The 18,053-nt window shown below is 44.9% G+C and overlaps 1 protein-coding gene and 1 pseudogene across 1 annotated transcript in view; one reads left to right on the top strand and one right to left on the bottom strand.

The window, feature by feature from the left end:
• The window catches only part of BOD1L1 (biorientation of chromosomes in cell division 1 like 1), a gene marked incomplete at its 5' end in the record, with an annotated part of 58,739 nt that extends 45,927 nt beyond the window's left edge, over positions 1-12,812 (top strand). Inside the window, 9 exons of the mRNA XM_023508193.1 lie at positions 294-378; positions 875-945; positions 2,231-2,306; positions 2,433-2,470; positions 3,444-3,489; positions 5,265-5,314; positions 5,410-5,491; positions 5,904-6,057; positions 11,619-12,812. Coding sequence (XP_023363961.1) covers positions 294-378; positions 875-945; positions 2,231-2,306; positions 2,433-2,470; positions 3,444-3,489; positions 5,265-5,314; positions 5,410-5,491; positions 5,904-6,057; positions 11,619-11,736 — 720 coding nt within the window. The remainder of the gene's footprint in view (positions 1-293; positions 379-874; positions 946-2,230; positions 2,307-2,432; positions 2,471-3,443; positions 3,490-5,264; positions 5,315-5,409; positions 5,492-5,903; positions 6,058-11,618) is intronic.
• LOC111722276 lies at positions 2,230-2,393 on the bottom strand (annotated as a pseudogene).
• Positions 12,813-18,053: the final 5,241 nt, after the last annotated feature.

Below are 18,053 nucleotides of genomic sequence, written 5' to 3'. Positions count from 1 at the left end.
ACAAAATCAGGCTAAGGGAAGAAAAGAGAAATTTCCATTTTGTAGGAAAATACAATGGCCTTGCTCTTCTTAGGGTTGAACCTGACTTCATGATTTTCTACTTTCAGAATTTGTATCTTTTTTTATAGCCTCACTAGCAACAATAATAGTTTTTAAAAGACATTTTCCAGCAAACTATTCTAAAAGACAGCTAGAAAATTGTTTTTGAAATAGAGAGGAAAGCTTTGGGGAGGGTGAATGGAGGTAAGGTTGAATTTGAAAAAAAGTTTCTTGTCTGTTCAACTTCTGTACAGGAAGAGAATTCTGAAGATTTAGAAGAATTACCTAAAATAAGTTCAGAGACAAACAGCACCGTCTCAGGGACCATGGAAGAAAGAGGTGAGGGAACGTGGCCTGAGCCCTCAGAGCCGTCAGCATCTTTCTTGTGGTGCTTCATGCTGAACCTTGGTTCCCTGGTTTGCCTTCCCTGAGTGATGTGGAGAATACAGCACTTGGGAAGCAGTTTGCCTTTGGATCCTGCTGCCCACAAAGTGCTGCTCCCCAGCTCCCCACACTCGGGAGCGTTACCTTTGGTGGTGGAAGCTTGAAAGTAAAGTCTGTGCCGTGTGACCGTAACTGGGCAGGGTGCCGGGGTGGTCGTGTGGCTGCAGCTGGGCAGGGTGCCAGGGTGGCCGTGTGGCTGCAGCTGGGCAGGGTGCCAGGGTGGACGTGTGGCTGCAGCTGGGCAGGGTACCAGGGTGGCCGTGTGGCTGTAACTGGGCAGGGCGCGGGGGTGGCCGTGTGGCTGCAGCTGGGCAGGCCATGGAGGTGGCATCTCACCTGGGAAGCCTGACCCTGGCCACCTGTGCTGACCTGAGCTCTGCCTCTTCTGCAGACGAGAGCAGCAGTGAAGCTGCCGGCGAAAAAATGGAGCAGAATGACGATGACACCATCAAATCTCAAGAGGTGAGAAATGTTCTCCATGCTGATTTGTTTAGAGTTCTTTAAGTTCTGAAACCAAATTAAATGTGTTAAATGCCGTTACCTGAAGTTTTCCTCTGCGCTCTTGATGGAGGTTTGGCTCTTCTCCTTTTTAGTGTTCTGTGACACCATTTCACAGGGTGCATTTCATCAGGGTCACTGTGATTAATGTTGCTCTCTTCATCTCTGCTTCATCAAGTCGTTTGTATGAGACCTACTTCTGTCATGGCCAGGTAGGGTTGACCCAGCGCTCTACCTCAGTAGACCTGGGCCAGGTGCCAGGACAGGGCAGCAAACAGGAGCGGCTGGGCCGGGGCGTCCAGCCAGGATGAAATGGGAGCAGGAAGCGGCTGGCAGGAGGCTGGCAGGAGGGCCTGAGGGCACCCGGTTCCACAGACAAGGTCGTGGGTCCCACGAGGCTGCAGGAGCAGACGGACCATTTCTGCTTCACTGCTCTAGGCCCACTTAGATTGGCATAGAGTCCACGGGGCAGAGACTCACCAGGGCTAAGGCCAAGCCTCATAAACCAATGGTTTATTCTGTGTTAATCAGAACTTCTAGATAACCATTGCCAAGTTTGCCTTTTTTTTTTTTTTTTTTGAGACAGAGTCTCACTATGTCACCCTGGGTAGAGTGCCATGGTGTCACAGCTCACAGCAACCTCCAACTCTTGGGCTTAAGTGATTCTCTTGCCTCAGCCTCCCAAGAAGCTGGGAGTACAGGCACCTGCCATAACGCCTGGCTATTTTTTGGTTGTAGTTATCGTTGTTTGGCAGGCCCGGGCTGGATTTGAATCTATGTGGCTGGCGCCTTAGCTGCTTGAGCTACAGGTGCCAAGCCAGTTTGCCAGTTTTTAATTTTTCTCCTCATACTTGTGTATGAGAAAGTCAGTGGACTCCTTTATTACTTATAAGGGATAACATTTGGTTGCAAGTAACTTGGACTAAATCCCAGTGTAAATGGACGTACATATTTATTACATAAATTGAAGGTAACACTGAGCCCTTGGGTTTCCACACCTCATGACTGAATTCACATGACAGTTGCCAGCATTTCTCAGGCAGAAGAACTGCAGTGAGAAAAAATAAACAGTAAGCCCAAGGTCACATGTGTTTTAAGTGACAAAGCTGGGGTTTGAGCCCTCTTAGGAAGGAACTCGAGATCTCATCTTGAGAAAAACATCTTATTTGTATTATAGAGCATAAAATTATTATTTTTTTATTGCTTCTTCTTTATTGCTTCTTTTTTTTTTTTTTCATTTTCCCCTTAGGAAGATCAGCCAATAATTATTAAAAGGAAAAGAGGAAGACCTCGAAAATATCCTGTAGAAACAGCATTAAAAATCAGTAGGTATTTGGTGTGTTTTCAGATCACACAAAAGATTTCAAATTGTTTTTCTACACTTGATCTTAGCCAAAAGGCCGAGAAGCGATCAAATTGATTTTCTAAGTGAGTTTTTTTTTTTTTTTTAGAAGATTCCAAAACAGATACAGATACTGGAATTGTTACTGTAAGTAATTACAAAAGATGACAATTTTAAATATTTGCTCTTGTTCTGGGAAGGGTATACTGCACTGTCTAGTATTTTGAACTACTTTATTTTTTTTAAGTATTTGAAAAGCTTTAGAAGACTTTCTTAAGTAAAACACTCAAATATTTTGATTAGCATTATCTTCATATAAACAGAATTATATTAGTTTTCAGTCTGACTCCATCCTCACTTATGAGTTTGATTATTTAAAAATTATTTAGAGACTTAACCTTCTTGTGGTCGCTCTTGGTTAAAATACAGAAATTAGCTCTTTTATGTGATTTTTGAGGTAGGCTTCTTTATGAAGACCTCCGAGATGTCTTCGCCGTCTTAATAGTTATATGGAGTTCTTTTTGTACTAAGATGTACACTGATTTCAGTGCAGGAAAATCCTCAGTGAGACTTCATTTTTCACCCTTCTTTATCCTTGATCCTGAAGCATTTGCCATGAAGCGATCATTGTGTCAGGATTCCATTGCTTGCCCTTCAGTGACAGCATCACAGGGGGTCAGACACAGCTCCGCTGATGTAAAAAACGCGTGTGGGATTCAAGCCTCAGCTTTGCCACTTACTAGCCAGTCCTGTGACCCTGGGGAAACTCGGTTTAGTTGGGATAATGATACCTTTAGTATCTGCTTCACAGAGTTTTTATAAGATGACAGAGCTAGAGAGCCGCATGTGTTTCCCGGCATGTTAAAGTGGTTTGCATTTGGGAGAATTAGCAACAGTGGCCACACTGTGTGCTGCTTAGCAAGAGGCCTGCTGGGAAGCCTGTGTGTGCAGAAGCATAGCGTCTGTGTTCCCTAAAATACACTTCCTAAACTAGAGAAGGCAGGTCTCGATACGTCGCCGCCCTAAATAGAGACCCCAACTCGTTACATTACTGATTGCATCTCTATGTGATGACAATAAACTGCCAGTTTAGACTTTTTGTTTGTGTGTTTAAACTTAGGGAGAACAGTCTCCACCCAGCAGCAAGCTGAGAGCCGTGCAGCCAGGTACGTGCCGACAGCATTTTGCACAGGAGCTGAGGAAGGATGGGAGGCTGGCTGTGGGGACTTCATTGAAATGGGTACAACCTGTTGTGCTTACCACTGTGATAGACGACACCTATTGGCTTACAGAGAGCCCAGGACTCAGAGATAAAGCAAATGTTTTGATTATTTTCATCTTTGTTCCAAGGAGGAAAAAATTCCACGATGTTGATAATAACTAACTCTGGGAGGCAGAGCAGAGGGAGCGTTGCCAGTTGTTTATTACTGTTGCGTGTGTTTTCCAGACTTTTTATAATGTTTGTGTATTAATTTCGTAGTTTAAAATGTTTTACCTAAAAGCAAGAAGAGCCACTGGTGACCTTTAAAGGGCTGATAATAAGCCTCAAAGATGAACGGAATACCTATTTTGTATTAAACAGATAGCGTGATCAGATCAGAGGGTACAGATGCTGAGGAGCAAGGGGAAGCAAAGGTATCATAGAAAACTTTCCCTACGTTACCCAGGTGCCGTCTTGGGATCAGACTTCAGTTTTCTTGTCTCTTAGTAAATTAAGCTTTGTTTAATTTTAAAAAATGAGAGGAGATTCTGCGAGTTGAATTTTTAACTAGTTTTTATTAATAATTTTAAGGTACTTTAAATTCATACAAGAAATCTTTGTAACTTGAGTGTCGTTTACGGAGTCCAACTTAATCTTTGGGCGTTGTTATTTAGCAGTAGTTTTCTAAATCTGAGTAACGATGGCGAGACTCTTGGCCTGTAGAGTTAACTTTTCCATCTTCGTTAGGACATTGAACCTACAGAAGTAAAGCAATTCCTGCAGAGTCTTCATGACTAATAAGCAGAACCTTTGAGTTTTTCATTGTCTAATCTACATTCTCATAATTTGAACTTCAAATAGTACATTGAACTTATCTTCATTTTTCTCTCCAAAGTAGTCTCAGAAAATTGCAACATCTACAAAAAGCAAATGCGTAAAGAAAAGGAATACACAGTCTACACATAGGCTTATAATATATATTTGTTACGTTACCACGATATAAATGTTTGGAGTCAAAAGAATTCCAACTATCACTGCACTGTGACTCTGAATAAATTATGTAAATCAAGTTAATCCTGGGTTTTCCAAACTATAGAATGAGATTGTAACACTTAACACAGCTACGTGAGCTTTAAAAGTATGGGTTGAGTATTCCTTATCCAAAATGCTCGGGAACAGAAATGTTTCAGATTTTGCAGTATTTGCATTTACCGTTGGAGCACCCCTAACCCAGAAATCAGACGAGCGTCTCCGCCGAGTGTCACATCAGTGCTCCAGAAGCTCCGGGTGTTGGAGTGCCTGGACCTCAGATTTCTGGGTCAGGGAATCTCAACCTGTGCACCTTCCGGACTCGCAGGCTCTGGCCTGTCCTGTGGGCTTCCTGCCCCTCTCCTTCCTTCCTGGGATTAGAGCTTTTGAACTGAAGGGGACTGTGCAGGTGGTGTAACCCACCTCCTCATCTTACAGATGAGCACTCCTGGGGAGTTCAGGTCATCTGCCCAGATCACATAGCTTGTTTGTTGGAAGTTGTGAAATGGAAACTTTGATTAATCAGCTTACATGTCTGAGGTGCTCTGCAAGGTATTCTGAGTCTATCTTTGCTTGACCGATAAAAAACAATGGTAAATTGTATAACAATGCATTAATTAGCACTGGTGCATTGACAGATAAGCCAGAGACTGTGAAAATCTAACTTTCAGTAGCAGAGTATTCATGTAGAGATTTCCCTTTTTCTTAAAGATGAGCTCAATAAAGAGACGGCTGACCTACAAGAAAGAAGCGTAAACAACGTAAGTGTCGCTTGTCTTCTGGGCACAGGCCCTCCAGTAACAAACTTACAGATGCTCAGTCATCCTCCTTTCAACCTTAACTTCATTGCTTCTAGGACGATGGTGAAGAAAAAGTAGCAAGCCTGCGTCGGAGAGGGAGGAAGCCCAGACGCTCACTCACGCTTTCCGATGACGCTGGTATGTTTCTAGCAGATTCTTAATTTTACAGAGTCTTATTATTTCAAAATCACTATTTTAAGAGTTTGTCTTTAGATGAGGAAAAATTCAGAAGAATATAGCTAGCATTGGTATTACATAAATATGTGTGAAATAGCTCTAATCCTGTGTCAGAAGTGGCACATCCCAGATGCTTTTCTCAGTACATGTGAGTTTTTCATGAGTGCTGGCTGTGAACTGTCTAAGTAAACTATCCCAAATGTGTTTGAGATTAAGCTAAACAGTTGTGAATTGCAAGTGCTGAAACAAAAAGGAAGTGGAAAACCACTTCCCTGCCTCCAAGTCCCTAATATCCTAAGTTCTAAACGCCACGACTCCTTTGCAGATGTCTTGGGAATTGTACAACCCAGGTGTTACCCTTCTATTTGGACAGAATTATCAGAACCAGAACGGAAACGCCAGAAATCAGTATCTGAAGCAACCGAGGACAAGAAAGATCAGGAGTCCGATGAGGAGGAGGAAGAGGAGGAGGAGGAGGAGCCCTCGGGAGCCACCACCAGATCCACGGCCAGATCCGAGGCTCAGAGGTAATGGGCCACGTGGGGCCACTGAAGACCTTCCCCAGCTTCGCATCGGGCTGGCCTGGGGCTTCCTGGGTCCTCTGGGAACTGACCTGCTCCGGCCATGCTGGAAGTTCTTTCCTTTGGTTTTGCCTCCAGAAGGGGCCGCACGCTCTCAGCCTCTGTCACTCTGGTTCTTCTCGGAGAATCTATCTTCCGTCTTAAACCATTCTGGTGGATCACTTCACAGTCTTTACCACGCTTTGAGTGCCTGTGTGGTGGAACCCATTCAATTCTTTTACATGTGTGTTTTGAGCACCTGTTATGTCTCAGGCACTGTGTGTGGTGCCTGTGACACAGGCCCCTGCTCGGCACACACACGCCACTGTCCTCTCGTGCATCTGGCGCGTGGTGTGTGATGGGTTGATCAGAGGAAATTATCCTTACTTGACCATTTTGATTTACATAATTTCATACATTTCCCAAGGGTGCTCTCTCAACTCTAGTAGAGCAGAAGCCTTCAGGGAAAAGCAGACCATGTCACACACATTCAGGAGTGCCAATGAGTCCCCTTCTTATCTGTCACAATGCTCATTAGAATTATTAAGTGTTTGGCAAAGTCCCAAAGGAAAGAAACCAGTTTGACTCCGCTTACGTGAGCATTGCCTGCCCCTCACACTCCCCTCCTGTGGCTGGCCTGTGGCGTCACTCCTGTTAACACACCCAGTGCTCCTTTCCTGACAGCACATTCTGAGATCCAGCGCATGACTATGGAGTCTCCTCCTAAGGTTAATACGTTTTTCAACAGCAAGAATATGTTTCATCTTTAATGTGATCTGCAAACAGTTAATCTCAGTATCATCTTACATAATTTTATTATCAAAGATTCAAAAAAGTGCAAGAACATTTATTTCAAAAGTACCACTAGTTAACACTGTAGTGATGATGTCTCATATTTACATAAAGCCTGTAGGTCAGCAAGTTTCTAATTCCCTCAGACCTGCACATCCTCAGCATTCATGGCAGGGGCCGATTTCTCAAAGATTCTAGATCCCAGGGCTAAAGGTAAAGTGGTCTCATGTTTGTCCTTTAGGTAGGCAGCTCAAAGAAACAGAAGTCACAGAATGAAGATTCCTGCTGATAGGCAAGGAGCCGTGTCACCCAGCACCCTGCACTGGGGACAGAAATCCCAGTGGTACCACTGCTCCCTCTCACACAGTAGAAAGGTCATTCAGCACAGTAGGACTGAAGTGCAGTGGGGCTTGACTCAGGAAGAACCGAAGGCCTACCAGCTGCCTTCAAATGTCCAGAAGTAGCTCTCAGATTTGTCATTCAAAAATTCTTTAGAAGTCCTAGGGCTGGGCCCAGCAACTCACACCTGTAATTGCAGCACTCTGGGACACCAAGGTGGGTGGACTGCCTGAGCTCAGGAGTTGGGAGACCAGCCTAAGCCAGAGCAAGATCCCCATCTCTAAATAATAGCTGGGCATTGTGGCAGGCCCTATAGTCCCAGTTACTTGGGAGGTTGAGGCAAGAGGATCACTGGACCTCCTAGCATTGGTCACGTGTTCCCAGGGTTCTCGTGTCTTTATAATTTCACAGAGTCTCTGGGTTGGGTGGGCTCCCCATGGCCATCTAGTGCTCCTGGTCCGATGGTGCCCGCATCACTGCCCTGCAGCCCTTCTGGAAGGTCTTCAGGGTTTGCCCATTCCTCCAGGGCTGGCAAAGCCGCTCCTCCTTGGCCATCTCTCTCATCTTTAGCAGGAGCTGGCCACCCAGGAGCTTCTGTTTTCCCTGCTAATCTCCACTTCTGGAGCCTTCTATATGCTTTACATGTGCGGTAGAAGCTTCCGGTCTCCTCCGCTTGCTTTGAGCCCCCACCCTCCGTCTTGTCCCCCAGTCTGTCTATGTCCCCTTTAGAAGCAAGTGTTCTCCATCACGCCTGGGCTCAGGAATCCAGAAGAGGATGGTCCCACCCTGTTTTCTAGACACTGTTCTCCCAAGTGTATTCCCATCCCTGAGTTTACTCAGCTTTAGCCACACGCCAGCTATTTTACTGGTAGATCAGATTTTCTCTTATCTTCTTCTTGCATAATTGACTCTTTGGGCTGTAACACTTAGCCCACTGCTGTGAATTGCACTTTCATTAATCTTGGCCCCTCTGCTCTGAGGAGCCTTATTTTGTATTTTCCTCTGACTCTTCTTCTAAATGACGATAACATACCACACACAGTAAGAGCGAGGACGGACCCACGCCGGCAGTTAGTCAAGGGCGACACAAAGGCCTGCTTCCGAGCAGCCGTCAAGAGAGCGAACCATGTTCCTGCTTTCAGCCACAAGGAGCCTCATCCTTTCGGGAAGTCTGGAGCACTCAGTGCTGCACCGTCTAGTTTTCCACACCCTACATCCAGGCACTCCATCTGCACGTGCAGCAGCCAAACTCGGCAGCCCAGTGACAGTTTCTCCTAGAAATCGCCAAAAGTCAGCAAAGAGGAGTTACCAGCAAAACAGTCAGCAAACCTCCCCAGTTAGGGAGGTATGTCCCTGCTTCCACTCAAGTCATTGTTAACTCCCTGGGACCGATTTCGGTACAGTAATGCTTTCTTCCTAATTCCCTTTAAGATTTCTACCTCAGCAAATAATGTGTCCCTGGGGGCCATTGGTTTCTAGGAGGAATAGGAAGGGCTGCAGAGGGTCTCCGTGGGCCTGCCAGTCTGGCACCGCCCCATGTACCTACCACACAGGCTCGTCTTCGACACCGCTGGGCCTTATCTGCTGATTCCATCCAACAAGACCAAAGTCAGAGCAGTGTGCTAAAGCCTGGAACAGCCCAGAAGCCTTTGTGTCAGCCAGAGCGCTGGAGAGGTGACCAGGCGACAGAGGAAGACGCCCTCGTCAGGCCCAGCCTGCCTCTGCTCCCCCCTTCCCCTGTAGCGCTACTCACCCTCCTGCTTCCCACTGGTGGCCACAGGCCACTGAGCAATGCCCTTGCCTCCAGCCGCCAGAAGCCAGGTGCTTCCCCCCAGCCAGGTACCACCTTCTGGAGACACCGTCCCCACCGTCCACACCGTCCTCAGTGCTCAGGCCAGTTTCATCTCCTTCCCACTGCACTTTGAGTGCTCAGGACGCCACATCCTGGGGTCTCAGGGTTGCTGGTTTGTTTTTCCCTCTGAGATAAAAGCTGCTTCCTTGAGGTCAGGAACTTGTCTTACTCTGTGCATTCAAGTCTTAAGACTCTTCACGACCTACCAAACCCGTTTACCGTCTCACACCGCATGTCGATCTCCACAGGGTCTGACCTGTGGCCGCCTGGTGCCCACGTTAGAGAAAGCAACAGTGCGTGCCAGAACCACATCATCTGTACCCACTGGAGTCCCTTTACTGTGCTGTCACAGGCACAGTAAGCAAAGTCCGTTTGTGGGTGAAGTCCCTGTCTCCATCTGCAGTTTTAGTTTCGGGAGGCTTTTCATTCACTGATGGGACACGTACCTTTACTGGTTGCTTTCCAAGTGGTGGGTAGATCAGCACTGATGTTAGGGAAGGGACGAAATCTCAGCCGCTGTCGTAGTAGCATCCTGTCTGATGGGGGGACGTGTGCGTATAGTGACAGCAACTCGAGTGAGAAACTGGTGTTCAATACAACAAGTACACACTTTCCTCCTGCTATGCCCGAGACAGAACATCCTGACAGAAACTCCATGGACATGATAGAAAGGGTGTTCTCCACTGTGTTCTATAACTACCTGTAATCTGCAGTTTGAAAAACAGTGTTTAAATTACAGGGGTAAGTGTTGTGAACACCCACAGTGCTGTGGCCTTTCCAGAGGAGGACCAGCTTCCTCACCTGTGGAAAGATTCCCAGAGCAGTAACTTGTGAATGGAAAGTGTTTCTTATTTTTAGAAACAAGGAAGTTTATCAGATGGGTGGTGTGGGGTGATTTTAAAAAAAAAAAATCAGTTTTCAAAACATATATCCAGGAAAGGTCAACTACATAAAACATACAAAGAATTTTTAAAAGTCAAGAAAATGACAACCCTGTTTGAAAATAAGCAAGAGATCTGAACAGACAACTCACAAAAAGATATACAGATGATAAATAACCATATGAAAAGATGTTATGCCTTCAGAGAACTGCACATTAAAACAATGATATACTACTATATACCTGTTAACAATGGCAAAAATTCAAAATACTGATACCACCTGGCAAGAATGTGGAACAACAGAAACTCATGTATTGCTTATGGAAATTCAAAAATAGTACAGCCGCTTTGGAAAACAATTTGGCAGTTTCTTACAAAACTAAGTATCCTCTTAATCCTATGATCCAGCAATGATACTCTTTGATATTTGTGCAAATGGGTTGAAATACATTTATATAAAAATCTGCACCTGAAAGTTTGCGGCTACTTTATTAATTGCCAAAACTTGGAAGCAAGATGTTCTTCTTTCAGTTGGTGAATGGATAAATTGTAGCCTATAAAGACAACAAAACATTTGGTACTAAAATTGAGCCGTAAAGCTCTGAAAAGATACGGAGAAATCGTAGATGCATTCTGCTTAATGAAAGAAGCCAGTCTGGAAAAGGTGCCTACTGTGTGATCCATGGCCTTCCAGACAAAGCAGAACTGTGGAGATGGTGAAAACATCAGCGCTTGCCAAAGGTTATGCAGAGGGAGTGATAAGGGGGCAGAGCACAGTGGCATTTTGGTTAGTGAAACTGTCCCATATGATACTGTAATTAATAGTGCCATTAGACACCTGTCAGAATATGTAGAAAATGTACTACAAGAATGAAGCTCAGTGGAAACTCTGGATCTGGGCTGATAGTGATATGGTGGGGTGGGGGCAGACTGTGGGGACAGAGGTCATAGAGGAACTCTGTACTTCACATACTATTTTGCAGTGAATTAAGTGCTCTAAGAAATGGTCTATTAAAATATAAAATGCAGAGGAGGACTGCAGTCCGAGACAGTGCAAAAGCAGAGGGCACGTTTATAAGGGGTGACTTCATCCTGAAAGCACCAGAGACCCAGGAGGGGTTTTATCTCCAGGACTGTAACATGATTAGAATTTGTAGCCCTTCTAGGGCTACAGAACCAAAGTTGCTGTGCCTTTTTGAACATCGTTAGCTGTGTTCTAGAATATTGAGCTGTGAAGCAGGACTTTGTGTGTCATCAGACCTAGGTCACAGTCCTACTGTGTTCTTGCTAGTTGTTTGAACTTGGAACCATTTGTGTGTTGGTAGGACTAGCAGTTCATTTCTTTGTTTTTGTAGAGCAGAAGACTAGGGCCCAGAGAAGGAGACCTTGCCTTGGTCAAGGTCAAGACCTAGAATGTGATGGAGCTGGGACCAGAACACAGGCTTCCACGTCCCCTCAGCACCCTCTGTGTGTCTGCGAGGTTGCCAGCAAACAGCTGGTTAGCTCCAACTCTTTGATAGCTTCTTTCCCGGTATAAATGGTACTGGGGCTTTCTCTTCTTAGCTGACAGGTTCAAAATTCTTCTGTTTTTTTAAGGAACTCCTACATTATTTGAAGCAGCTGCTTTTACCTCTCACCATTGCCTTGACTTTTGTTCAATGCAGATCGAAGGCACAGCTCTCCCCTTCTACCAAGCGCAAGCGAGAAGTCAGCCCTCCCGGGGCCCGGACGAGAGGCCAGCAGAGGGTGGAGGAGGCCCCTGCGAAGAAAGCGAAGCGATAATCCTGCCCCTGTGCCCCCGGCTTGTAGGGGAAGACAGTAGAAAGAGAAGGGACGCGCCTCCGTGGCCACAGGCTTCTTTGTTTTTAATCAGAAAAAGGATGTGCATGTGCTGTAAGTTCCTAGGTGCAAGCTTTCTCGTTACGTTTTAAACAGCTTTATAAACTATTGTTCATAGAAGATATTATGTACATTTATTTCAGATAAAGGAAAATAAGTTTACTTTGTATCTGAATTCAAAACAAAGTAGTTGTATATTTTAACATTTGAAATTGGGATTTCCCAATATGATACATCATTAATGCAAACCCTTCCAGCCCCCTCAGACGCCAAGCTGCCTGCTGGTGATCTGTGTATAGTATACAAACATGTAAAAATAGGTTGTATTTTACTCTATGTATGATGCTAATCAATGAACACTTTATTTATTTTACAGAGAAAACTTATCTGTGAACTTTACTATATATCTGTTTATTTTATTTTATTATTTTTTTTAATAAAAGGTTTTAAATGCTATGCAGTCAATAGTAGGAAAGTTTTTAGGACCCTGCCTGCCCGGTACCAATCCGAGTATGACCTGGCAGAAACTCTCGCATGTACCCAAGTGAAGTAGTTTAGCTGAAGAAGGGTTCTCCATCGCGTCTCTGTTCACAGTCGTGACTCTGTTTTTTAAGAATGTAACTTGTTTTTAGATTATACTTGCGTGCGTAACTTCATGACCAGCCCCACTGATGTGAAAGGTGCTGGTTCAGGTGGTTACCCCGGTCACCTGCGCAGAAACCCCTCTGTCGATGCTGAGTCCTCTCCTCTGCTATTCTGACGCTTCTACCCGTATTCTCTCCACGTCATCCTTTTCGCTGAAGAGAAATGCATTGATTAGGTCCCCTCGTCTGCAGTTCAGGGTTAATGTTGTTTTATACACATACTCTATCTTGTTTCGGGATAGAAACTGGCTTTATTGCCAGGTGTCTTTTTAAACATGTTTTAACTCCCATGATGAGCAAACTGTCCAACTTAAGTTTTTCATAGAATTAAACCTTTCTTAAGATCAAATTTGTCTCTTGCAATGATGTGATAAGTTGCCAAATAATTGAGATTATTTTAAAATGTTTTGTTCATATTCTTGTTTTATAATTAAAATTTACATTCAGTGTGTGTGGGGTTTTTTTTTAACTCTTAATGTAAGGTGGATATTTCTGTCATTTTACATGGTTTCTTACTGAGATTTTATATATAAATTATAAAATGTTTCCCAAAACTTGAAGTGGTAAGATTTTTTTTTCTGTGTTGTAAAATTCCTCCCCTTGAAAATCATTTCTTCTCTCTGTATAATTGGTCTTAGAGCTATTCTTCCATTTTCACATTCAAGCATGAGCTAGTGGTGCCTCTCTCCTGGTAGAACTGAACTTTGGATCCAGAAAGGGCCTTAGAGACCAGGAACACGGGAGTTTATCGTTTTTCTGTATGTATATGGATGAGTTTTAACCAAAGTTCAAAAATCTAAAGTGTCTTAGAGTCAGTCAAGGGTAGAAGCTGGACGAGGTTCCAGATCTCTCGATTCCTTGAGTCTTTGCACTGGTCAGTTTTAGAGCAGCTCTCCGGAGCGCACACCTGAGAACTCAGTGTGAAGCCAGCATTGCTCCATTTAGTACCGGCCGCTGTGGACATGACCCTGTGGAGACAGGGTAGTCAAGGTATGAAGAGGTGCTGCCTCTAGTAAAACTGGGACAAAATAGAGGAACTGCACAAAGAATCTTGGCAATCAGCTGGACCCCTAGTAACTTCCAGTGGTGCTGAAACTTAGCCCAGAGGCGGTGCTAGGAATATGTGGGGAATTCTGAGTCGGGACAGTGAGTTGTACTATTCATATTTAGTAGAAGGAAGGAGGTCAGGAATGGAAAATGTCGTACAATTCACAGGACAGTCCACTCCAAAAAAGGGTCCAACTAAAATGCCACCAGTGTCCACTCACCCACTGAGAAGCACTTGCCGCCCATCCCCAAACTTCCCACCTCTCGGCTCAGCTGCCCTTGCCACGAACCCAGGCCTTCTCCATGAGCTGCCTGAAGTCTCCATCTGCTCCCTCAGCCCCGAGTGAGACCCACCGGGGCAGAGGTGGGTGGGGGGGCACTCCTCACTGGAAGTCTGGAATCCAAGCAGTCAGTCCTTCCCTCCCTACTTCAAGTTTATACCCCTCAAGTCCTACCTTCTGGCCTTCTTAAATACCAAAACCTACTGACTAAGGCTTACCAGAACCACGCCCATCATGGGAATGGCTTTTAAGGATATGAGCAGCCGCTAGGCACAAGTGAGGCGTGCGGGCCCAGAGTGGTCAGCAGGATCGTGCAGGCCAGGGCAGTCAGCAGGATGCTCCTGTCCTCAGGTTAACGCAGGAGGTTCCTAAAGCAACTGCAGCCTTGTTCCTTAGAAGGAAGTCATTTCAGTAGTGGGACATCTTTGGTCATGTAGGCTGTGTGACATTGTCCAGGGGTCTATGTCCCATAAAACAACAGATTCCAAGGAGAGGGTATTGTTTTCTTATTGCTGTGATCCACCCTGGACAGACCAGGTACATTCTGCTAAAATCATTTTGTAAGTACTGACTCACTTACAAATACCATTAGGTGTTTGCCCAGGGGCCTAGAATCAGCACATTTCTAAAAATTAGTAACTATAGTTCCCCTTTCTTTCCTGGGACCATCCTTTGGAAAGGATCCATATTACTCCTACGTTTGAGGCAATAAGCTTTATGTCTTATTTTAGTCCTGGTCCAGGAAGCTATTAGAAATGGCACCAGTTACTGCAATAAAGATGTGCTGTGGTTTGAACGTGACCCCAGAGCTCAGGTGTTGCAAAGTTAATCCCCCTCCCTCCATGGCAGTGTTGGGAGGTGGGGCCTGGAAGAGATGGCTAGGTCAGAGCCCTCAAGAATCAATGAGATCGCTGTCACGAGTGGGCTCCTGACCCTTGGCTGCCCAAGCTCTCTTGTTCTTCCACGACAGGACTCATCAGAGAGGCCCTGGTGATACAGCAAGCCCATACCTCTTGGACTTTCCAGCCTCCAGAACGGTAAGAAATCAACCTCTGCTCTTTATAAATTACCAAGTCTGTGGTATTCTGTTTTGTCAGCCCAGAAAGACCGAGGCATTAATTTATTGGGAATTAACTTAAATAGCTATTAACTGAAAAGCAAAATCACGGCCATCAGCTGCCACTGCCAGGGTGAAAAATTGTTCTCGGGTCATGATAATAAAAGAGTCACCAAACGCTAAGAAGCAAGACCTTCCAACCCCAGCCTCCTTGACGCCCACTAGGATCTCCTGTTGACAGAACTTAGCAGGGAGCCTGCTGCCTAGGTAGGAACCTGGTTTGCAGAGCCCTAGTCCTAGCACCACATAGTACCTGCCATCCTGTGGTCCTCTGGCTCTTCAAGAAACTGTCTCCCTGATTTAAAAAGCATACAACTGACTAGACACAGTGGCTCACACCTGAAAACCCAGCACTTAGAGAGACTTAGCAGGGAAGATCATCAAGCCCAGGAGTTTGAGACCAGCCTGGGCAACATAGCAAGACCCTATTTCTACACATTTTTTTTTTAATTAGCTAGGCATGTCGATGCATGCCTATAGTCCCAGCTACTCAGGAGGATGAGGCAGGAGGATTGCTTGAGGCCAGGAGTCTGAGGTTACAAGCATTATTGTTTGTTGTGTCTAAAAATTATAGCTAATATATCATTGATCGTTTCAGATTCTTAAGATTAAATACATACACCCTTTCTATGTAAGCCATAGCTCAATAAATCTGTCCGCCCTCTGCTCCCTGAGACCCCGACTTCCTTTCAGCCTGGATGTGGCTCGGTTCCTGAAAGATGGCTTGGACGGAGATGCTTTTGCTTGTCCTTCTGATGCGTCTCAATGACTCTGAATTTACACAACGCACATGTCCTCATCCCCAGTTCACCTGCAGTTGTGCCGGGTTCCTCCGAAGCCTCCTCAAACCTTTGACAGTTCCCAGGACCGCTCAGTTCCAGCTGTTCCTCTGACATCCATTAAGCTCATGCACCACCACAATATCCTGCTTTTCTCTTCCTGTGTCTAGCCACACTTACTCAGATGGAATGACAGCGTTTGCTGAAACTCCTTCACATAAATCTCTGTGGTGAGATTCCCCCCCCACCTTAAGCCCCTTTCTCTGAAAACACAGCCCTCCGGCCCTTTCTCCTTCACATCCTAGTCCACAATGTCTCATAATGGAAATAAACATCTCCAAGTTAGGTCCCAGAATATGATTTAACAACAACAAAAGAAACTAAAATATGTGTTTTGTACTATAAGCCCATGGGAACAGCTATGTAACTAAGGACACAGCATACAGACCAACAGTGCGGCTGGCCGTGTTCTAGATGTGACCAGGAAACACATACCTCAGGTTCCTGCCCTGCTGATCTCACAAATTGTGCTGAGGCTAAAATGAGACCATCCAATTCAATGAATTGGCTAAGAGCTGGAATGCTCCAGGCCCAAGGTAGGGAACGTTTTCAAGTTGGAAGGTTGCATTAATTGGGCTGTGAATGCACAATAAGGCACATTCAAGAAACTTTAATTAGATATACCTTAAAGCAAACACTATGCTTTAAAAATCCAACTACTCTGTACTTAATAATTCCCCAAAAAATGAAAAGTATTTATTAAAGTTAACTAACCTTTTACTGGCTTTGTTTTGTCTGCTTTTTTGTTGGGAAGCACATGAAGATTTGGTGGCAGCATGGAGACCTGTGGTTTCAGCTGATCTGAAAACGAGTATCAGTCATGTGTGACTTTAAAGACGTCTTGATTTGGGTCAGGGAAGGAGAATGCAGATTCACAGCAAGAAGTGGTTGAAAAGAAAGCATTTGGGGGGCGTGTTGCTAAAGGTGGAAGTATTCTACTGCATTGCTCCATATTTCAGTTGGATCTTTCTTAGCATCAAACAATAACTTTAAAATGTCATGGAGGTGGAACTGAGAGCTTGATCAATTCCACCTGTAGTTCTTTAGTTGCCTTGGTGATATCAGCTAGGTGAGACTGAAATGCTAATTTGAGTGTGACTTCTCAAAGTCAGTGAACTTGTCATCATGTTCCCTAATTAATAGGTCTAGAACAGCTGTGTATTCTTCATTTTTTTTTTTTTTTGAGACAGAGTCTCACTTTGTCACCCTCGGTAGAGAGCCGTGGTGTCACAACTCACAGCAACCTCCAACTCTTGGGCTTCAGCGATTCTCTTGCCTCAGCCTCCTAAGTAGCTGGGACTACAGGCACCCCCCACAATGCCAGGCTATTTTTGCTGCAATTCTCCTTGCTGGCCGGGGCAAGGTCTAAACCCACCACCCTTGGTATATGGGGCCGGCGCCCTACCCACTGAGCCACAGGTGTCACCCTTCAATGTTCTTATCACAAAAAAGAGGCAAGTTCTGGCCCAGAGCCTTCAGCATCTAGCTGGAGTGTGCAAACATTGTCTTATCACAATTATACATATTTTGACTTTATTTATGGCAGGGGATTAATGGTGTTCTATTTGTTTATATAAACTAGAGCCTCTGTAAGAACCAAGGGACAGTAACAAACTCACCAATTATACGGAGGTGGTCAACACGAGGAACTCAGCCTACTGTACTGATATGTACATGTGGTACATGTCCAGTCCATGAAAATTAGGTCAACTTAAGGAGGGCAGTGTAGAGGGGTGGTCACTAGGAGGCTCTGCCATATTTATAAATATATCTGTGTTCCATGTTTATTTCTATAAAAGTTCTTTTGAAAATAAGGTATTTTCAAGTTTCAAAAAGGAAGTCATTTGAATCAAGGTATTAAGGGAATAATGGTTATTGGTGGAAACCTACAGGTGGAAAATGTGAAAGGGTTAGGGCTACAACTTAGGACAGGTTACTCTAAAAAAGCCACACTGTCATTTAAGTATCTTTGTTTATTGTCACTGGGTGGCACCTTTGCTAGAGTACCTGGATTTGATTAAGGATCAAATGCTCAATTTGTAACAGCAGCAAATCTCTCTGACACAGTGGCATCCTTATCTCCAAAGGTTAAATAGGTAGAGGTCCAGGATGACCCAGGATTCAGGACTATAGGAGCTGAGTCTGGAAAACTATCCTTTTTTCAAATGCTGCCTGTTCCCATTTCTAGGTTCCTTCCCAGACCTCATGGGTCCATGGGATGTCAACAGTGAGCACAGGGCAGATGTCATGTGGGGAGACCCACGGAAGTCACTTGGCTGCATCAGCAGCTGCAGAAGCAAGGCAGGAGAGCACCTCCAGGACTCAAGTTCTC

Source organism: Otolemur garnettii, unplaced genomic scaffold, assembly GCF_000181295.1.
Source record: "Otolemur garnettii isolate 467f Iridium unplaced genomic scaffold, OtoGar3 scaffold00228, whole genome shotgun sequence".
In the NCBI taxonomy this organism is placed as follows: domain Eukaryota; kingdom Metazoa; phylum Chordata; class Mammalia; order Primates; family Galagidae; genus Otolemur; species Otolemur garnettii.
The sequence above is the reverse complement of the archived record's forward strand: the minus strand, read 5'-3'. Positions and strand labels throughout refer to the sequence as shown.